The sequence below is a fragment of the Sus scrofa genome, chromosome 10, assembly GCF_000003025.6.
Source record: "Sus scrofa isolate TJ Tabasco breed Duroc chromosome 10, Sscrofa11.1, whole genome shotgun sequence".
Lineage (NCBI taxonomy): Eukaryota > Metazoa > Chordata > Mammalia > Artiodactyla > Suidae > Sus > Sus scrofa.
The window spans coordinates 44,300,627-44,322,088 of NC_010452.4; the positions used below are offsets into that span (position 1 = coordinate 44,300,627).

The window sequence follows — 21,462 nt, forward strand, 5'->3', positions numbered from 1 at the left end:
TTCAGATTAAAGGGATGTATGGTCACTTCACTTCTTTTTTTCCCCCCCTAGGGCTACAGGTGCGGCATTTGGAAGTTTCCAGGCTAGAGGTCAAATCAGAACTGTAGTTGCAGGCTACACCACAGCCACAGCAATGCTAGATCCAAGTCACATCTGTGACCTGCACTGCAGCTTGCAGCAATGCTGGATCCTTGACCCACTGAGTGGGGCCAGGGGTCAAACCAGCATCCTCATGGATAATAGTTGGGTTCGCTTCTGCTGAGCCACAATGGGAACTCCAAAAGATGGTTCTTCTTTTGTAGGAAGTGTGGAGAGAATAAGGCTCCCCTTTTTCTATAATCATCGAGGCCATAAAACATTTTCCAAAGGAAAAATTTGTTTTCTAACCAATTTTTGCAACATTTTAAAATCTCATGTTGTCATTTTTTTTCCCTTTCCCCATAGCAGTTCCTGCATAAGTAAAAAAGAAATGCTCATAAAAATGTTTAGTACCTTGGGATTTTGCATATCAAGTTTCCAGGTAAAAAGGTTTGGAGATCCCAGGCCAGCACATGTTTTATTTTGCACTTGTCTAAGCTGAAAATATCACAGGACATTTGGAACTACAGAGCACGTCACAGTTCTCTCTGTATATACTATCTTCAGGAGCATTAAGAGGAACAGAACTCTTGAAATATAGCTTCCTAAAGTGTAATGAGTTGGGCTATAAATCCTAAAGAATTATAGGAAAATGTTTCATTAACTGATCATTCAATTTTACTTATAAAATCAGACCCAGTTGCTGAAATTTGAAACAAACTAATAGCAGATGACTCTAACAAAGGCATCATCAGTTAAGTGGTGATTCTCTTTTCTTTTTTCCTTGAATTCCAGGAGACTTTGCTGTGCTCTTAGGCTCTGGACTTCCTATTAAGATCGCCATCCTGGTGAATTTTATAAGTGCTTTAACCGCCTTCGTAGGATTGTACATCGGCCTGGCCGTGTCAACGGATCCCTGTATTCAAAACTGGATCTTGACAGTTACTGCCGGGATGTTCTTATACTTATCCTTGGTAGAAATGGTAAGCAATGAGCTTCTCTTTTGTTGTTCCAAACACTAAAAAAAAAGTGACTCAGAGAAAAAGTGATGAAATGAACAGGTCCCTGGGGAGAAAAAAGGCGAATGTAAATAACAACATAAAAGATTCAGGAAGTATTCTGTGCAATTCAAGGAAGAAAGTTGTCGGCAGAAGGAACCTAATTTGAGGTCTAGAAAATATTGACATCCTTCACGTGAATTTAAGGGGGAATGAATGAAACCTTTACCATTCTCCAAACGTAGTCATCACTTCATCCTGCCCCAGCTTTGCATCTCTAAAAGATGCTAGTATGTACAGCTACAAAGGTAAGGTTCTGCTAAACAGCCAGCCATTTCATTTTTACAGTAAAAAATATTTCAGCTGAAATTATCATTAAATTAAAGAGTTGTTTGGCTGGATGAACCAACTTGATTTTTTTGGGCTATACCCACGGCATGAAGAAGTTCCCGGGGCCAGGGATTGAACCTTCACCAGAGCATCAACCTGAGCCACTGAAGGGAAAAGGCCAGATCTTTAACCCGCTGTGCCACCAAGGAACTCCAACCCTATTTTTTTAATTTTTATTTTATTTTATTTATTATTTTTATTGCTTTTTAGGACTGTACCCACAGCATATGTGAGTTCCTAGGCTAGGGGTCAAATCAGAGCTACAGCTGCTGGCCTACACCACAGTCACAGCAACTTGGGATCTGAGCCTTGTCTGCGACCTACACCACAGCTCATGGCAATGCCAGATCCTTAACCCACTGAGTGAGGCCAGGGGTCGAACCCGCATCCTCATGGACCCTAGTCGTGTTTGTTAACTCCTGAGCCATGAAGGGAACTCTCATATATCTATTCTTTCTCAGACACTTTTCCCATATAGGTTATTACAAATGATTGAGTAGAGTTCCCTGTGCTATACAGTAGTTCTCATTGTTTATCTATTTTATATACAGTAGTGGGTATATGTTAATCTCAACCTCCTAGTTTACCTCTTCTCTCCCCACCCCAAGTTTCCCCTTGGGTAACCATAAGTTGGTTGTTTCCAAATCTTTGAGTCTGTTTCTGTTTTGTGAGTAAGTCCCTTTGTATCATTTTATTAGATTCCACATATGAGTGATCTCATATGATATTTGTCTTTCTCTGTCGGACTTACTTCACTTACTATGATAATTTCTAGATCCATCCACGTTGCTGCACATGGCATTATTTCATTCTTTTTTATGACTGAGTATTATTCCATTGTATATATGCACCACATCTTTACCCATTTATCTGTTGATGGACATTTAGGTTAAGCAACCCTATTTTTAAAAATAATGATTTCATCTTATTTAAGTTTCCATTGCCAAAGCACTATCATGTTGGTGAAATGAAAGAGATCATGATAGTATTGAGTCTCCAAAATTGCAATATTTTTTTTTCCTCAAGAGGTACTTGCTAACACTAAAGGCTCACTCAGTCATCACTTTTCATCCTCTCTAGTCTTAGGAAGGAATTGTACCTGGGACATTTCATAGGTTTTGCCTCTTAAATTCTGGTCTCTGCAAGAGAAACCAGTTTTTTAAGGTCACCTTCTATGAGATTTTTAAAAACTTAGATGTTTTAGGATGAAAGTCATAATGATTATATCCTGTCTCATGGGTGAGAATAAAGCACATAAAATGGACTAAATTAAAAGAAACATTTGAGACTTGAAATCAATAGGAAGCCAATCTGAACAGGAGTAAAATATGTGATTACACATATCCTGGAGCAGAAAAGTGAAACAAACAATCTTAAAGGTCATAGGCTAAAATGACCATTGGGATGGGCTAGTGTTATGGCAGAATCCAGCCACTGTCCTGAAAGTAAGGAAAGAGATTTTTCATAAGGAACTCATGTTAGCACAACCAGAACAGTGCATTCTGTAAATAGAATACAAGAAGGGGATGTTTCAAATAAAGACCACCATTTAAAAAAAATTATTGGAGTATAGTTGGTTTATAAGTTTGTATTTGTATGAGGTATACAGTAAGATGATTCATTATACATATATACATATATCCATTCGTTTTTAGATTCTTTTCCCATTCAGGGCACTGCAGACTGTTGAGTAGATTTCCTTGTTCTATGTACCGTTGGTCCTTGTTACTTATCTATTTTATATAGAGTGATATGTATATGTTAACCTCAACTTCCTAATGTATCCCTCCCTTTGGTAACCATACATTTACTTTTGAAATCTTTTTTTTTTTTTTTTTTGTCTTTTCTAGGGCTGCACCCATAGCATATGGAAGTTCCCAGGCTAGGGGTCTAGGGGTCTGTGGGTCTAATCAGAGCTGTAGCTGCTGGCCACAGCCACAGCCACAGCAACGATGGATCCTTAACCCACTGAGCGAGACTAGGAAGTGAACCTGCAACCTCATGGTTCCTAGGTGCATTTGTTAACCACTGAGCCATGACGGGAACTCCTAGTTTTGAAATCTTTGCCTTTCTTTCTTCCTTCCTTCCTTCCTTCCTTCTTTTGCTTTTTAGGGCTATATACCTGCAGCATATGGAAGTTCCCAGGCTAGGGGTCCAATTGGAGCTACAGCTGCCAGCCTGCGCCACAGCCACAGCAACATCAGATCCGAGCTGTGTCTGTGACCTACACCATAGCTCATAGCAAAGCCAGATCCTTAACCCACTGAGCGAGGCCAGGGATCGAACCCACATCCTCATGGTTCCTTGTCAGATTCATTTCTGCTGCACCACAGTGGGAACTCCTCTGAATCTGTTTCTGTTTTGTGAATAAGTTATTTTGTGTTATTTGAAAATTAGATTTCACTTATTAGTGATCTCATATGATACTTGCAAAGACTACGATTTTTAAGTCCTACTATAAATGCTTCTGACTTTTTGGTTGTTTTTCATAAAACTCATGTGATTCAAATATATGAAATAAACACCAGAATGGACTTCCATGTTCTTATGTATCAGGTCCTCAAGTTCACTCCTGAGCCTTCCGATTTTAAGTTTTCTGTTTTAATTTCTTTTCTCTTTATGAGTCCATTGGGGGCAGTTGCTATTTTCTTTTAAAGTTTTTCTTTTTAAGTCTGCACCTGTAGCAGCATATGGACGTTCCCAGCCAAGGGGTCGAATTGGAGCTGCAGCTACAGGCCTACGCCACAGCCACAGCAACACCCGATCTGAACCACATCTGTGACCTGTGCTGCAGCTTGCAGCAATGCCAGGCCCTTAACCCACTGTGAGGCCAGGGATAGAACCCACATCTTCACGGATACTATATTGTGTTCTTAACCCACTGAGCCACAACGGGAACTCCCTGTTTTCTGTTTGTTTGTTTTTAACACAATCTGGATCTCTCTTCAAGTATTATGGGTGTGTCTTTTTTAATCAATTCTTTGACTTCATTAGAATGCCTACTCTCCCAAAATTGACCCAAGAAGCATATCAAGAACCATTTGTCTGCTAGAACCCTAAGCTCAATGCATCATTTGCCCCTCACTATTTCTCCTCTTGGTCTTCTAAAGATAAAATAACTGCTTATAAGAAAACAATGTGACTGAGTTGTGAATCCTAGGAGATTCCAACGAGAAGAAATCCTGACCTTACTGCAAATTGCTATTGGCCAGTGGAAAGCCAGCATCCTGGCAAAAAGACAGGAAAGAAAATCCTCTTGAGTTTCCTGGGGCTACTTCCTATAATCCAGGTCGTCTGCTCTCACGGCCTTTTGAGTAACTTCTAAACAAATACAGCTCTTTCACATAGCAGCAAGTTTAACTGTTGTTGTACTCGGGGGCTGTGCCAAAAAAAATACTCTTAGACTCTTCTGTCATTTTAAGGGAAGAAAACAAGATTTCAAGACTCTGTACAACAGCAAAGAAAATAAATGACAGCAACTAAAGGGTAAGAGGGAACCCTTCCATACACTGGCTATTTACCCAACCCTAGAAATTTACCAGGCACCTTCTGAGCAGGGTTAATGGGAAAAGATTAGCTCAATTTTTGCTTGGCTTATTTGTTTCAAAGAAATTGGGTTTGTTATTTCAAATTCCCCAAAGAAAAAGAACTAGGGGCAAAAAATGGGGCCATGAGCCATGATGCCAACAAAACAAAAAAAAAGGCTTCACTAGGGAAACCCGCCAGCCTCAATTCTCCAAAGCGGAATGGTCTCATCCAAGCACATGAACTCCTAGTTGCTTTGAATGATTTCTAAAGGAAGTTAAGAATGAATGCAGCTCTGGGTGGCCAGAGGAAATTAATTCTCTGTTGTAAAGTTCCGTGTCCTAGACTGGGTTTCCCCCCGGCAGAGTGTAAGACAAAGGCACAAGTGAAATTGATTTACTTGGGAAGTGATCAGGGAGCCAAAGTGAAACATGGAGCGTGGCGTGAACCAGAAAAGGATGAAAAAGTCAATACGGCAATGACTTTTTCTTTACCACTAGGGGGCATCCCTGACCCGGCACCTTCTGAGGGGGCTTCTGTCCCCATTGTTCAAAGCTGGTCCCATTAACATCAGCACCCCCCCACACACACACACCTCAGGTTACACAGGTTATGCTTGAGTTGCCAGAGAGTTCCATAGTAGCCTGTGCTGTCATGTGGAGGAGCCCAGGGTAGGAGAAAGAGGAATACAATGCAGGCCCAGCACAAGGTTCTGTGCCAAACTCATTACCGCCCTCTTGGGCCTCGTCTTTGCAGCAGTAGCTGGAGTGTAGGGTGGGCTGAAAGAATATGAAATCCACTCATGCGCTGTTCATTAGCAGGTGACCCCATCCGTTCTCCAGTATGCTCAGGGTCTCCTTTCCTTTTTTTTTTTTGTCTTTTTGCCTTTTCTAGGGCCGCTTCCTGCGGCATATGGAGGTTCCCAGGCTAGGGGTTGAATCAGAGCCACAGCTACCGGCCTGTGCCAGAGCCACAGCAACGCAGGATCTGAGTCGCCCCTGCAACCCACACCACAGCTCACAGCAACGCAAGATCCTTAACCCACTGAGCAAGGCCAGGGATCGAACCCGCAACCTCATGGTTCCTAGTCGGATTTGCTAACCACTGCGCCACGGCGGGAACTCCCAGTCTCCTTTACTTTGAAGTTCCGTTTATACCAAAGTCCCTGGATGGTGGTATCCAGCTAAAAATTACACAAAGTCTTAATACAAGATAGGCAGTGGAAACAATCTCTAAACCCTCCTGATTTTGAAGCAATATTTGATATTCATTATCTCTGTCCTTTCAGCACCCCATCTTTCTTTAAAAATGTTTTAAAGTTTTGTTGAAGTAGAGTGGATCGACAGTGTTGTCATCACGTCTGCTGTGCAAGAAAGTGATTCATTACACATGTACACATAACCATTCTTTTGCCAATTCTTTTCCCATATAGATGATCACAGAATACTGAGTAGCGTTCCCCGTGCTCTGCAGCAGGTCTCCGTTGCATCCAGTCTTGATTCTCCTCACCTCCAGGCAGCGTTTTGGCTGATGTAGATTTCTTCCTTGGTGGGGAAACCCAGGTCTTCCTGAGGGTCTGCTTTGTCCTTGTCAGGCCATGTTTCCTGTAGTTGCCTATTTACCGTTGTCATCAGGCATGGAAGCACCAAGAGAGGCTCCAAAGAGTTCTCAGGTTTCTGGATTTGGTCCTTGCTTACACCGTTGTGTAGCAATCGCATGATAGCCAGCAACAATTACTGTCTCCCCATGGTAGCCAGTGACAATGACTCCCGCCAGCATAGTAACTTTTTTCTCTATTGTTTGATCCATTGGCACGAGAAGCTCAAGTGACCAGGTGGTACTCATAGCTTCAAGTTCAATGAAAATATTCCCTGGTATATTCTTCTCAGAAAGATTCTTATTGAGTTCCCATTGAGCGGTAATGAACCCAACTAGTATCCATGAGATGTGGGTTCAATCTCTGGCCTTGTTCAGTGGGTTAAAGGATCTGGTATTGCCATGAGCTGTGGTGTAGGTCGAAGTCCTGGCTTGGCTCCCCTGTTGCTATGACTGTAGTGTAGGCCGGCAGCTACAGCTGAGATCGAACCCCTAGCCTGGGAATTTCCATATGCAGTGGGTGTGGTCCTAAAAAGACAAAAAATAAATAAATTAATTAAAGGTCTGTGCTCTGATGGTGACAAAGTTTGCAGAGCAGGAAGCAAAAATTCCATAAGCAGAAAAACTGGCAATAATTATATACCCTTGCTTCATGATTTTCTCTATTGTTTCCACTCTTATTTCTATTATTCCCTTCCCTCTACTCACTTAGCATTTAATTTTTTTATAATTCTTTTTTTTTTTTTTTTTTTTTTTTTTTGTCCACACCCATGGCATGTGGAAGTTCCTGGGCCAGAGATTGAACCTGTGCCAGAGCAGTAATTATACCAAATCCTTAACTGCTAGGCCACCAGGGAACTCTGCATTTAATTTTGTGTTCATTGTCTGGCTTTTTGAGGTGGAATGATGTGTCTTTGGGAGAGGGATTCAAGTTTTGCTTTCGATGTCTCTAACGTGGAAAGTCATTTTTTAAAATTTTACTCAAGTATCATTGATTTATAATGTTGTGTTCATTTCTGCTGTATAGCAAAGTGTTTCAGTTATACCCATATACACTTACTCATGGTATTCTCCATGGTGGTTTGTTACAGGATACTACATATAATTCCCTGTGCTATACAGTAGGCTCTTGTTGTTTATCCATTACACATATAATAGTTTGCATCTGCCAATCCCAAACTCCCACTCCTCCCTCCCTCCACCTTCTTTCTCCCTTGGCAACCACAAGTCTGTTCTCTATATCTGTGAGTCTCTTTTTGTTTCATAGATATGTTGATTTGTATCATATTTTAGATTCCACATATAAGTGATATCATATGGTATTTGTCTTTCTCTTTCTGACTTACTCTGCTTAGGATGATAATCTCTCGTTGCATCCATGTTGCTGCCAGTGGCATTATTTCATTCTTTTTGATGGTCGAATAACATTCACGTGTGTGTATCGCATGGAATAATATATCATTGATTTTAAATCTTTTCTGACATACACATTTTAAGCTGTAAATTTCCCTCTAAGTACTGCTTTACTGAATCTCATGTATTTTAATATGTTCTGTCTTCAATACTGATCATTTTGAAATGTTTTTAAATTTCTCAGAATTTTTTCTTATTTGACCCAAGTATTATACAGAAGTATGTTGCCTAATTTCTCAATATTTGTAACTTTTAAAAATATATTTTGGTCATTTATTTTAATTCTTGCAAAGTTAGAGAATATACTTTCTATTATTTTAGCCCCTTGAAATATTTTGAGACTTGTTTTAAGGCCCAGAATATGGTCTATCCTGGTGAATGGCCCCCCGTGCAGTTGAAAAGTACATGCGTGCAGCAGTTGTTGGGTATGGGGTTCTGTGAATGTCAGTTAAGTCAGGCTGGTTGATACAATCATTCATATTTTCAAATTGTGTCCTGATTTTTTTTTTCTCCTCTGGTTCTGTTAATTACTGAGTGATTGAAGGAGTTAGAATATAGATCTATATTTGTGAATTTGCTTACTTCTTTCTTAATTCTATCAATTTTGCTTCATGTCTCTGAAGCTTTGTTATTAGATGCATGCATATTTAGGGTTGTTATGTCTTCCTGATTGAACTGATACATTTATCATGCCGAACGATTCCTCTTTATTCCTGGTAAAACTCCTTTCCTTGAAGTCTCCTTTGCCTGACCTTAATATAGTCACACCTGCTTTCCTACTTACTGCTTGCACGAAATATGAAAAGTAAGTGGTAAGGCTTTAATACAGTATTTGAAATGTCACATAACAGGAGAAATGTCTGATATAATCAGCAATGTCTGTGATTAATATATTAGTATCCATTTCTCTAGTTTAATTTCTCTGAATCTTACTTATCATCAGATCTATTGGTGTGCCATCTTTTCTACACTCCCATGTTTGCCACAAAGATTCTATGAGATTTATTCTCTGAAAAGAGAATGGCTCCCCAAAGATACACACATCCTTGTCTTGGGAATCTGTGATTACGTTATCCCGAGTGTCAGAAGAGACTATGCAGAGGTGATTAAGGTTTAGAACTTGGAGATGGGGAGATTATCCTGGATTATGTGCTTGTGGCCTCAATCTAATCACCAGTTCTTAAGAGTCAAAAACCTTCCCCAGCTGTGGTCAGACAAAAAGCTGTGAGGACAGAAGGATCAGAGAGACTGGAAGTTGCTGAATTTGAAGATGGAGGAAGGGGGCTGGGGCCAAGGAATGCAGGGAACCTCTAGAAGCTGGAAAAGGCAAAGAAACAGATTCCCCACCCACCCACCCCCGAGAACCCAAAATGGAAAAACAACATGCTACTGAACTCAGGCCTGGCTGCTCACCACTCAAAAATCAATACCCCAGAGACAGTTACTGGTAAAAAGAAAAACTGCTTTTAACCAGAATGCCAGTAATTGGGGAGATGGTAGACTGATTCAGTGTCCCCCAAAAACCATCTCCAAAGATTCTGTTTTGTCATAAAGGTTTTTAAAGGAAAAAAAGGAACTATCTCAGTTAATCATTGAGATAGGGGGTCGCCATCCCCCACTGCATGCAGGCTTGTTGACTTCTTGTGATCTTTCTTTTAATGATGTCTTGTTCATGTAGTTTGTTCATGAAATTGCTGAAGGGGAATCTAGGAAGGAGATCTGGTCATCTGTTAATTACGTATTCATTTCTACTTCATTGATCTACAGAAAGAACCAATGGGTTAGGCAATGTATTTTTTTTTTTTTTTTTTTTTTTTTTTACGGCATACCTGAGGCATATGGAAGTTCCCAGACCAGGATTTGAGTTGGAGCTGCAGCTGCAGGCCTTCGCCATAGCCACAGCAACACTGGACCTGAGCTGCACCTGCAACCTATGCTGCTGTTTGTGGCAACACCAGATCCTTAACCCTCTGAGCAAGGCAAGGGATTGAAGCCACATCCTCATGGGTGCTAGTCTGGTTCTTAACCTGCTGAGCCACAATGGGAGCTCCAAATTTGGGTTGTTTTAAACTGCCAGGTTAGTTGGTAATCTGTTAATATATCCTTGCTCTACTGACCTTGGTTTAGATGTGCTTAGGAGGAAGCTATGTAGGAGCTTCTCACTCTGAGAACTGAAAATTCTGTCTAAGAAAATTCCCAGAACTGAAAAATCAGAAAGATTTCTCATAACTATCATCTCTAAAGTTCACAAAACATTTCCAATGGAAGGAAAAGACAAGCCCTGGAAGTACTGCTTTTTCAGTGGTTTGGATAAGAGAGACTTTATTTGCAATGATTTGACTTCTTATTTAAAGAAAAAAATTAATTCATTTTGAAGACTATTAAGTAGGTTATGCCAAGGAAATGTTTATTTTGGATCTGAAATAAGGTTCAAACCTCTAGGCATTTTTCCTAAGGTTTTTAAATCCTGCAAAACTGTTTCCATAGCAACAAGCTCATAGAACTCTCAAGAGGCCATCACTATGGATGTAACTGGAGATGTCCCAAGAACTGGGATAACTGGACAACTGCCCAGGATTCAATATGTTAATAGCACCCAAGCTGACAGTGGAGGAGTTGTAACTAGAGAGGCAGGTACAGGAGAGGGAAGTACCTACCAACTCATGCCCAAACTAAATAACTCCCATGCCAAAGCTTCCATGCCCCCTCCGTGTACATCAAGGTGAAATAGTTGAGAATATACCTTATTTCCAGCCCTCTCCCTCCACCAGTCTTTCTTACTATATAGATCTCTGGGTTGCTTCCTCTTCCATTCTGCATTTGTTGTTTTGTTTTGTTTGGGATGCTCTTTTAAAACTTCTTTTCACTTACGTAAGAGTGGGAGTGTAAACAGCAAGATGGAAAAGCAGTCACTTAGAGCAATTTGCTTCTCTACCCTCTTCTGGGAAGTAATTTCCTCCAAGTAATATCCCAGCCATCCTTTTGCCTGGAGCACTTTCCAACTTCCAGATAATTTTCTTTGAATACAAGAAAGGGTAAATAGTTCTTTGAATACAAGACAGGGTAAATAGTATCTTGAATTAAGACCCTCTGCTTTGAAAATATACCCAAACACTTAGAAATAAGATCCACCTATTATAGCACAGGCAGATATATCCAACCTCTTGGGATAAACTGACGGAAGATAGTGTAAGAAAAGATATATATATATATATATATATATATATATATATATATATATATATACACGATTGGGTCACTTTGCTGTACAGCAGGAATTGGTACAGCACTGTAAATTGACTATTCTTTCATAAAAAAAAAAGTAAAAAGATCCACTTATTACATGTACTCAATAATTAAGATTATCAATAGTCCAGATGAAGAGCATCCACTGGCTTCTCTATAGTTATTTTAGCTCAGTAAATATAACAGCTAAGATAGTGAATTGGGAAGTTCCCGTTGTGGCTCAGTGGTTAATGAACCTGACTAGTATCCATGAGGACGTGGGTTTAATCCCTGGCCTTGCTCAGTGGGTTAAGGATCCAGGGTTGCTCTGAGCTGTGGTTGCAGACGTGGCTCAGATCCCATGTTGCTGTGGCTGTGCGTAGGCTGCAAGCTACAGCTCTAATTGGACCCCTAGCCTGGGAACCTCCATATGCCATGGGTGCAGCTCTAGAAAGACAAAAGACAAAAGACAAAAAAAAAAAAAAAAAAACACAAAGATAGTAAAATTGGAAACTGTTTCACTTTGCTATACACTAGAAACTAACATAGCATTGTAAGTTAATTCCACACCAATAATTTTTTTAATTTCGTTTTTTTAAAAGATAGTGAAATGGGTAAGAAGAACATAAATTGACAAAACAACCACATTCCTAGCTAGGTTGCTCATCATTTTTTAAAAATCACATGACTATAATAGTAAACTAAAACAGAATCCCTCACTTTTAGGGTATTGATCCTATTCCCTGCTCCTCATCATTCTTTCTTCATCTTATAATTTATTGCATTTTATTGAGTCTTTCTTAGAGAAGTTTTAAATAAATCTAATGCAATTCATTCAGTAACCTACAACCATCAAGTTGGCTTTAATAAGTGAGTCCTTTATCCAAAAACTAGTCAGCTATTCTTTCTTTAAAGTTTAGCAGTAGCTAGGTATAACTGCCCTTTAAACAATATCCATCCATAGACAGGATATTGTTTCAAAAGATATATAAAATAATACTGATATGTATATTTGCTTTCAATAAATACTATACTTGAAATCAATGAGTATAATATACATCATTTAAATACTCTTGCTGTGAGAGGAATGACAACCATTTTAAAACCATATCAGGCAGCAAAATGAATGTAATTGAACATTCACAATTATTTCTTCACAAAGGCAAGAAGTGTGAATCATTCTTACCAACAATTTTGAAAGATTTCCACTCTCTTTCTGTAAAAATCAGTCAAATCTTACTTAGATATTTTCTACTGGGAAAGTGATTAATAGGCCCAATTTTGATGCATGCTGAGCTCTGAAATTTTTAAAAACTGACCAGCAGAAATGTTTGTATTTTCTGCTCCTGTTTCTTTCTTTTTTTTTTTTTTTTTTTTTTTTTTTCGGTCTTTTTGCCTTTTCTAGGGCTGCTCCCAAGGGATATTGAGGTTTGCAGGCCTCTAGGTTGAATCGCAGCTGTAGCCTCCGGCCTCCACCAGAGCCACAGCAACGCGGGATCCAAGCCGAGTCTGCAACCTACACCACAGCTCATGGCAACGCCAGATCCTTAACCCACTGAGCAAGGCCAGGGATCAAACCCTCAACCTCATGGTTTCTAGTCAGATTCGTTAACCACTGAGCCACAATGGGAACTCCTCCTGTTTCTTTTTTTTTTTAAACCCATTTTTTCAAACCGTGTGTGTGTGTGCACACACACACACACATACAAACACACACCTTCCAGAGTAATCCATTTCTTAGGAAAATACTAGAGTTGGCTGATGACTCTTTTTGCTAGGCTATATAATTAAGAATTTGTCTAACTCAGTCATTTTCCCTAAGGAAAAAAAATGGAGAAGAAAACTGTTAAATACAAGTTAAAAGCAAGTAATATGTTTGTCTCTCCAGATTATGTGTGATAGTGATGTGACCTTTGTCTTAAAACTTAGTTTTCAAGAGAGAAATTTTCATTTATCTTCTACTGCAAACTGCTTTATGAATTCCCTTGGGGTACCAGGGAGAAGGGAGAAGTCTATGATAACCTGTATTTGAATATTTAACAAAATATCTCGTGCTGCAGCTTTGCTAATAATCTTGAGGTAAACCTCCAGTTCGGTCATCTCAGATACACTGAGAACTGTGGTCCTTGCTTTCTTGCTTGATAAGGTAAATTAAAACGACTGTATTAAGTTGTTTTATGAACACAGCTACCAATTTTAAAAGACCTCAATTTAAAAACAGGACGTGTGTCAGTGGGAACAAATCTCCCAATTTCAGGATATTGTTGGGTCAACATAGCAATTTGTGTTGCGGCCACTAATTCTACTCATGAGGGCCCCACCCTCATTACCCCATCTAATCCCAATCACCTCCCAAAGGCCCCACCTCCTAATACCATCACATTTGGGAGTAGGGTTTCAACATATGAATTTCAAGGAGACAAAAACCCTTACAGTGTAACATTTATGCTCTGGGATGTTGAGGTCTAAACATAACCCAGAACTTCATGTTTCTCAATAGAAAGTGGATGCAAGGCATTGTTAGTAAATGACACCTCTTCCTACCCCATATTTTCTTAGATATAATCTAGATGCTACTTGTAACATTACAATAAGCTAAAGAATTAAAGCAAAGCTTTTCAAACCTTTGAGTGAGGGAGTGTGAGTGTGTGTGTTTACTGTGGTAAAAAAATTCCTAACACGAAATGTGCCATTTTAACCATTTTTAGGTATACAGTTCAGGGGTGTGAAGTACATTCACATTGTGCAACCATCATAACCATCCATCTCCAGAACTTTTTTTTTATCTTTCCAAACCGGAACTCCACATGCATTAAACAATAATGGCCTGCTTCCCCAGCCCCTGGCAACCACCATTCTTCTCTGTGAACTTGACTTCTGTAGTTAGTATAATCATGCATTATTTGTCCTCTTGTGACTGGCTTATTCATCTCACATAATCTTCAGAGCCCATCCATGTCAGAGCATGTGTCAGAATTTCCTTCTATTTTTAATGTTGACTAATATCCCATCATTGTATGTATATCACTTTTTGTTTATCCATTTATCTCTCAATGGATACTTGGCTCGCCTTCCACATTTGGACTATTGTGAAAAATGATGCCACAAACATGGGTGTATAAATCCATTCAAGTCCATGTTCCAATTCTTTTGTTTAGATAGAGTTGCTAGGTCATATGATAATTCTATTTTTAATTATTTTAGAAACTGCTGTAATGTTTTCCATAGGATCTGCAGCATTTTACACTTCTACCAGTAGGGTCAAAGGTTCCGGTTTCCCTACATCCTCACTAACACTTGATATTTTCATAGTACCAATCCTAATGGGTGTGAAGTGGCACCTCAGTGTTGTTTTCATTTGCATTTCCCTAATAATTAGTGGCATTAAGCATATCTTCATGTACTTATCGGGGCCTTTGTATATCTTCTTTGGAAAAATGTCTATTCAATTCTTTTGCTCATTTTTTAATTGGAATGTTTATTTTTTGTTGTGAATTGTAGGAGTTCTTTTTTTTTTTTTCTTTTTTCTAATGGCCTCATCTGGAGACATATGGAAGTTCCCAGTCCAGGGATTGAATCTAATCTGCAGCCGCAGCAATGTTAGATTCTTTAACCCACTATGCCAGGCTAGGGATGGAACCTGCACCTCTGCAGGTGAATTCTTTTTTTTTTTTTTTTTTTTTTTTTTTTGTCTTTTTGCCATTTCTTGGGCTACTCTCACGGCATATGAAGGTTCCCAGGCTAGGGGTCTAATCGGAGTTGTAGCTGCTGGCCTGCACCAGAGCCACAGCAACACGGGATCCGAGCCACATCTGCAACCTACACCACAGCTCACGGCAACGCCAGATCCTTAACCCACTGAGCAAGGCCAGGGATCGAACCCGTAACTTCATGGTTCCTAGTTGGATTCATTAACCACTGAGCCATGACGGGAACTCCTGCAGGTGAATTCTTAACCCACTGCACCACAGCCAGAACTCTTGTAGGATTTCTTTATATGTTCTGGATAATTAGCCCCTTATTAGATATATGATTTGCGAATATTTTGTCCCATTCCATGGATTGTCTTTTCACTCTGTTTACAATGTCCTTCATTCCATAAAAGTTTTAAATTTTGATGAAGTCAAACTTAGTTTTAGAGGTTTTGTTTTTGTTTTTGCTTTTTAGGGTTGCACCCACGGCATATGGAAGTTCCCAGGCTACAGCTGCCGGCCACAGCCAGAGCAGTGCCAGATCCGACCCTCATTGGTGACCTACACCACAGCTCCAGCAACCACAGCAGAAAGATTCATTTCTGCTTAGCCACGACAAGAACTTCCTCAGAGGATGTTTTATAGACCATTCTTCTTCATGACAAGCCTTCCCTGATGTAAATTACTGCATGGTATAATATGATATTAGTATTTATCCGCTTTCCTTCCTGATGTGCTCTCACATTCTCTATGAACATTCATTTCAAAGTTTCATCTTGGAGTGCCTGCTGTGGTGCAGTGGGTTAAGAATCTGACTGCAGCAGGGAGTTCCTGTTGTGGCTCAGCAGGTTATGAACTCGACTAGTGTCCATGAGGATGCGGGTTCAATCCCTGGCCTTGCTCAGTGGATTAAGGATCTGGCATTGCTGCAAGCTGTGGCATAGGTCGCAGGTGCAGGCTTGGATCTCTCATTTGTGTGGCTGTGGCACAGGCCTGCAGCTGCAGCTCAGATTCTGGCCAGTATCCTCCTAGCCTGGAAACTTCCATATGTGCAGGTGAGGCTCTAAAAAAAAAAAAAAAAATCCAACCGCAGCAGCTCAGGTCACTGTGAAGGTGTGGATTTGATCGCTGACCCAGCACAGTGTGTTAAAAGATCTCATGTTTTCACAACTGCTACTTGGATTCAATCTCTAGCCCGGGAACTTCTATATGTGGTGGGTGTGGCCATAAAATTAAAAAATAAAGTTTCAGCTTGACTAGGAATACAACTATGGGGATAGACTCAAATTTAAAACATTTATTTACTGTCACTTTGTAAAATGTTCAGAAACCCTCATTAGCAGCTATCCATCATAATGACACCTCAATTAGTTATTAGAACTTGCAGGACCATTATCTGTAAACAGGTCACAGTCGATATATGGACTTCATGCATCTCAGGGAATTTCTTTCCTGTGCCTGATTGAAAATGTAAAAAAAAAAAGAACTTGAAGAGTTGCATCTTAAAGATTATTTTCCAGAAAATTACAAACTCCTTGACTATCATGTCCTGACATTCATTAGTCTGGGTTGGGGAACCTGCTAAGTATGGAGGTTCAAAAGGAAATTACTTGCTACTTCAAGGTTTCCAAATATCTGGCAGGAATCCGAGGAGTATTTCTCCTAGTTCTCTCCCTGGGCAAGGTTGTTTTGCTAACATTTCTTCTCTTTTTTCCCTACCTTTTATTTCAGTGTCAACATACTCTATCCATCATTTCACCCCCTCTAGTCTTAGGGCATAAATCAAGATTTGTAAAATTGTTCAATAACAGAAGTTAATTGCCCTGGAGGAAAAGTGGACTTTTCTTATAAGCCAGGGGAAAATGGTGGCATTTAAACTCTTGTTGGGAATTTTAAAAAAGGGAACAAGCAAAAGAGAGGGTCTTGAAGATTAATTCATATGAACCTTGATTTTCCTTCATAGTTTGCTGACTGCAATGATTTTTTAAATGTGGGTTGATTCAGAGCAAGCGAAATGCTGTCATCAGATGTGGTTTGAGCTTTGGCATTTTATATTTGTATCTTTTGGAAAGCCTTTCTGTAAAACTCTCTGGTATTTTGGTATGTATCCAAGAGACATTATGGTTCATATGTCATCCATAATCATCCACAGAGTGCCAAGTACTGTCGCCAAAACTACTTTAGCTGGGTTTTCTTACCAAACCACGTGGACACGGAAAGTTCAGACAGGCCACCCAACTTAAGATCAAAGCTTCCATATCAGGATGTGAATCTCTTTAAACTTTTTTGAAATGTTGATTTTCATTGTTTGGCTGTTTCTATAGGCTTCAAAAATTAGTCTGCTGTAGCTTTTTTTTAAGCGCCTATTAAAAACCGAATTGGCAACGGGATATCTTTAATGACAAAGGCAGCATGGTATCAACATATTCTATTACCTATTTTCATCACAGGCAGTGACTATATTATGCCTAACTGGACATTTTTAGTGTTGGCATTTTCCGTTTTTTTGTTTTTTTTTTTTTATTTGTTAGAAATGTATTGGCCAAAGTAAGACAGAGGTGAATTTCAGCTAGCATGTGGCTCCTGGAACTGTGAAATACTCATGAGGATTTTTTTTTTTTTTTTTAATAGGGGATGACATTTACATATTCAGAACAAAGGCGTCCTGGTGTTTTTCACTGGGACTGGGGCCATTGGCAGAGAATGGATGCTCTTATAAACATATGTATTCAATTCTATCATGTGTTAGGCAGGATAAGCAGATCTATAAGCTTAGGCTAGTGAGAAAAATGATAGATCAAACAATTGTTTTAAAATTGTGGCATTTCTGGATTTAGTCCTGACAGAAAATGGTTGAGATTTGCAGGAATGCTCAGTATATTAGTTCTATCTCTGTCTTTGTTTTTTGGTTGGTTGGTTGGTTTTTTTGTATCTAAGAATTTTTGGCTGTTCAGCTTGTCCTAATCAAGAACTACTTCTTCCCAACCAAAGATCCTGAGTGGAAGTTTGAGGCAAAGATAGGAATCAGAAAATGAGCTAATGCAAATGTAGGTTCGTGAAAACACTGATGGTGTGAAAATAAATCTCAAGTTCTATCTATCGAACCAGAACCATTTTCACCACCATGCTTATTTCTTGTCCAAAATATTTTTTCTCCCCAACAATTCACTCTAAATAATCCTGATGTGTCCAGTAAATGGTCCTTATTTTATGAATATTTGCCCAGTAAATCCTCCAGAAACTACTTCTACTGCTTTATCAGAGACGAAGAGCCAGGTAGCCGTAAAGACAGCAGAGCTGAGATAAGCTATTCATTCATTCACATCTTGTAAATGATAATTATTTTGTTTGAAAAACAATGAAGAGAGGGAAATATACAATGTCATATCAATATTTGGGAATAAGGTTATTCAAAGGTTGAGCCTTTACAATGATCGGAGATGGTTTAATTGTGTCACAGACAGAGTTTGAGATATAAATTACTCAGACAAAAGGCAACTCTGTTGTCTATGTTGTCCAGTCTGGGAGTAAATTATTGAAAATGACTTACAAACTATTGAGAATCAAAGGAAATGGGGCAACTCTGATGCATGTGTCTTGTTAATCCTTCACAAGTGCTATCAGAACCAAGCTCTTTGAGAACAGATACTGCATTCTACGGATTTTCAAAATGTCATTTTAAATTTATAATAGATAATGAACCATAAAGGATGTATTTATAGTAGCATGGCTAATTAACTTCATGTTTAAACCCTGCAGAAAAATACCAAAATGGCACATAATTTAAGGTTATCCATCCGGGAGAGCCTACTTTTGGATCCTACTTTGTCTCTGATTGCATAGCTCCCTGCTGGGACAGAGTAGGTTGCAATAATCTTAATCCTCTTTCCATCAGTTTTGCTAATTAACATGGAGAACTATCCATTGATTTTGCTAGTGACAATGGAGAAATATTCAGAGTGCTCTTATATAAGCCTTAAAAAATACATCGGCCTGTCTTCCATTGCCATAAAACTAAAGCTCTCACATATTTTATATTTTCCTGCGGGGTAAAATAATCCTTCTCAACCACAGGTGATTTTTACCCCCTAGGTGACACTGACAATGTCTGGAGACATTCTGGGTTGTCATGACTAGGGGCAGAGGTGCAACTGACATCTAATAGCTAGAAACCAGGGATGCTGCTAAACATCCAGCAACACACAGGACAGAGTCATCAAGCCCCAAACGTCAGTAATGCCCAGGTTAAGTCTCCAATCCGCGTTGAACCTGTGCTCCAACATAAGTGATTCGTAAAAGAGATTCAGTCACTCTGACCTTCTGCAAGATGCTTGTGTGAACATTTCCCTTTAAACTGTGCTATGGCTTGTCACAAACATAAAAAGGGTAGCCCTACGAGATGATGACTTTATTGCTTTCAAGGTCAGGCAACCTTGGTCATCATTTTGAAAAGAAACACTAATATACCTGGTAATTGCCAGTGCATTTAGCAGCTTCATAAACCTAACAGAACCATCAAAAAGAATATGTTTCATCTGTTCTCTAGTTCACAGGTAAGCCTTTATCAGAAATAAAGGGAAGAGTTGGGTTTGCTTTCCATTGATAACGACAGCATTCTAAGACTTCTGGCATCACCAGAGTCCTTCCAACAACAATCAAATGGCTTTATTTCCCTTGCGTTTTTAAAACTGCAGTAGGAGTAGGTATTAAACAGTTGTAACTGTTTTGGGAAATGGAAAGGATATTAAGTTCTCAATAACAGAGTCTCTCATGTTTTCCCACCAAACTTTTCCCAGCAGTGAATATATCTGGATCTGATTCTGGTTTTTTCTTCTTTTTTTAGCTTCCTGAAATGACTCATGTTCAAACACGGCGACCCTGGTTGATGTTTCTCCTGCAGAACTTTGGACTGACCCTAGGTTGGCTTTCCCTTTTACTCTTGGCTATATATGAACAAAATATTAAAATATGAGTTAAGAATCTCCAAATCTTTCAGAAATCAATGTGTGGCTTCATTTTGCTTCTTATGTTGTATTCTACAGTGATTTGTAAATTAAATATTTTTATCTTAGGCTGTGTGTCTTTCAGCACATTAACTTATTAACTTTATAATGCAATTTTGTTTTGTTTATAATGCAATAAATGTCAGGTTGTCTTTAATTAAAATTTCATCTTTAGTTTCCAACACTGTAATGGAATGCATACCTTTTTAGTCATAAGCTCTAAATGAATTCTTGTAAACTTTCAAAAAATACCATCTCCGTCATAAAGGATGTTTGTTTGCAGTATCTGAAGTGGACAGATGCCTGTTAGGATAAAATCTGCTGCAACTTCTTTGAGCTTCAAATATATTTTCTGCGTGTATGTGAGATTATAAACCATAAACAAACTAAATTACAAACAAATGTAATAAAGTCTAGTTTTAATGTGATGGCTTGTGTTACTTTCTATTATTGGATATCAAATTCTGAACCAGATCTTACAAAACCAATATAGTATAATTCACCTGGGAGCATGACCCACTGGCTCAGACATGCTCATAAATAAGCAAACTTGGGAAATTTAAAGGCTAATAGGTAAGCCCTCCACCCTGTAATCACCAAAAGAAATTTGTTCTAAGCAAGGAAAACTGTAAATAAGAAATGACGTTCAAAATTTTTTAACATAACAAAGCTTGGGTCAAGCAGTAGATTAATGTGTAAACTCTCACAGATTTAACAGCGTATGTTTATGAGAAGAATAGCACTGACAAGCGAAATATATTTTCTTTCTGAGGAATAGAAACATTTCAGTGGGCAAGCTCCTGAAATATACAGCACAATTACTGATAACCTCACAAAAGTATTCAACTAGGAAAGAACTCTGGCTTTAGTCTTTTTCTTGGAAGGTGGATACCCTAATATTTTATTTTCCAATGCTACATCTTGACAAGGGGAGAAAAAAAACCATTTTACCGCCATAATGACTCATGGCACTTGATCAAATACATCCCTTTTACCAGTAGGTAGTCTTTCCTGAGTCCACCCAAACACAGTCTTCTTCAATCACTTCTTTGATTGCAACACGAGGGGGTTTCCTCCTTCAGTGGTCTTTGGAGCTTCATTTAAAAGCATCACGGTAGTTCTCAGACTTTGGCTTTCCGTTAAAACCAGTGGAGGATTTGCTACCTTGTAGACTGCAGGGTTTCATCCCCAGAGTTTCTGATGGCATAAGGAGGTAGTGGGGATTGCTTTTGAACAGCTTCCAGGTGATACTGATGCTGAAGCAACTGGTGGCCCTGCCTCCCCTCCCTGAGCATCACGTGTGCGGTGGATCTCAGACCCACGTGACCTGGAGAAGAGCAGGTGCAGCGACGCTGTTGCTCAAGAGTCACATGTTTTTGATTACATTGATTGATGCCCTACCGACCTCATACAGACCTGAGTTCCTAGGCTGAAATCCTCTGCTCTCTCCTCCTTGCTTGTGCGCTTTGGGTCAGTCGCAGGAGTCACCTGATGAGGAGTCTGCAGGCAGCACTTTATTCATCTTTACCTTGAAGGGTAAGC

General features: G+C 39.3%; 2 protein-coding genes across 3 annotated transcripts in view; both read left to right on the forward strand.

The window, feature by feature from the left end:
• SLC39A12 (solute carrier family 39 member 12) overlaps positions 1-20,348 on the forward strand; it is an 81,696-nt gene extending 61,348 nt beyond the window's left edge. For both annotated transcript variants that reach the window (XM_003130728.4, XM_003130727.4), the window contains 2 exons: positions 874-1,061; positions 19,761-20,348. In XM_003130728.4, coding sequence (XP_003130776.2) covers positions 874-1,061; positions 19,761-19,889 — 317 coding nt within the window. In that variant the 3' untranslated portion in view covers positions 19,890-20,348. The remainder of the gene's footprint in view (positions 1-873; positions 1,062-19,760) is intronic.
• The window catches only part of CACNB2 (calcium voltage-gated channel auxiliary subunit beta 2), a 565,457-nt gene continuing 565,322 nt past the window's right edge, over positions 21,328-21,462 (forward strand). The window contains exon 1 of the mRNA XM_021064820.1: positions 21,328-21,456. The gene's annotated coding sequence lies outside the window, so the exon portion shown is untranslated. The remainder of the gene's footprint in view (positions 21,457-21,462) is intronic.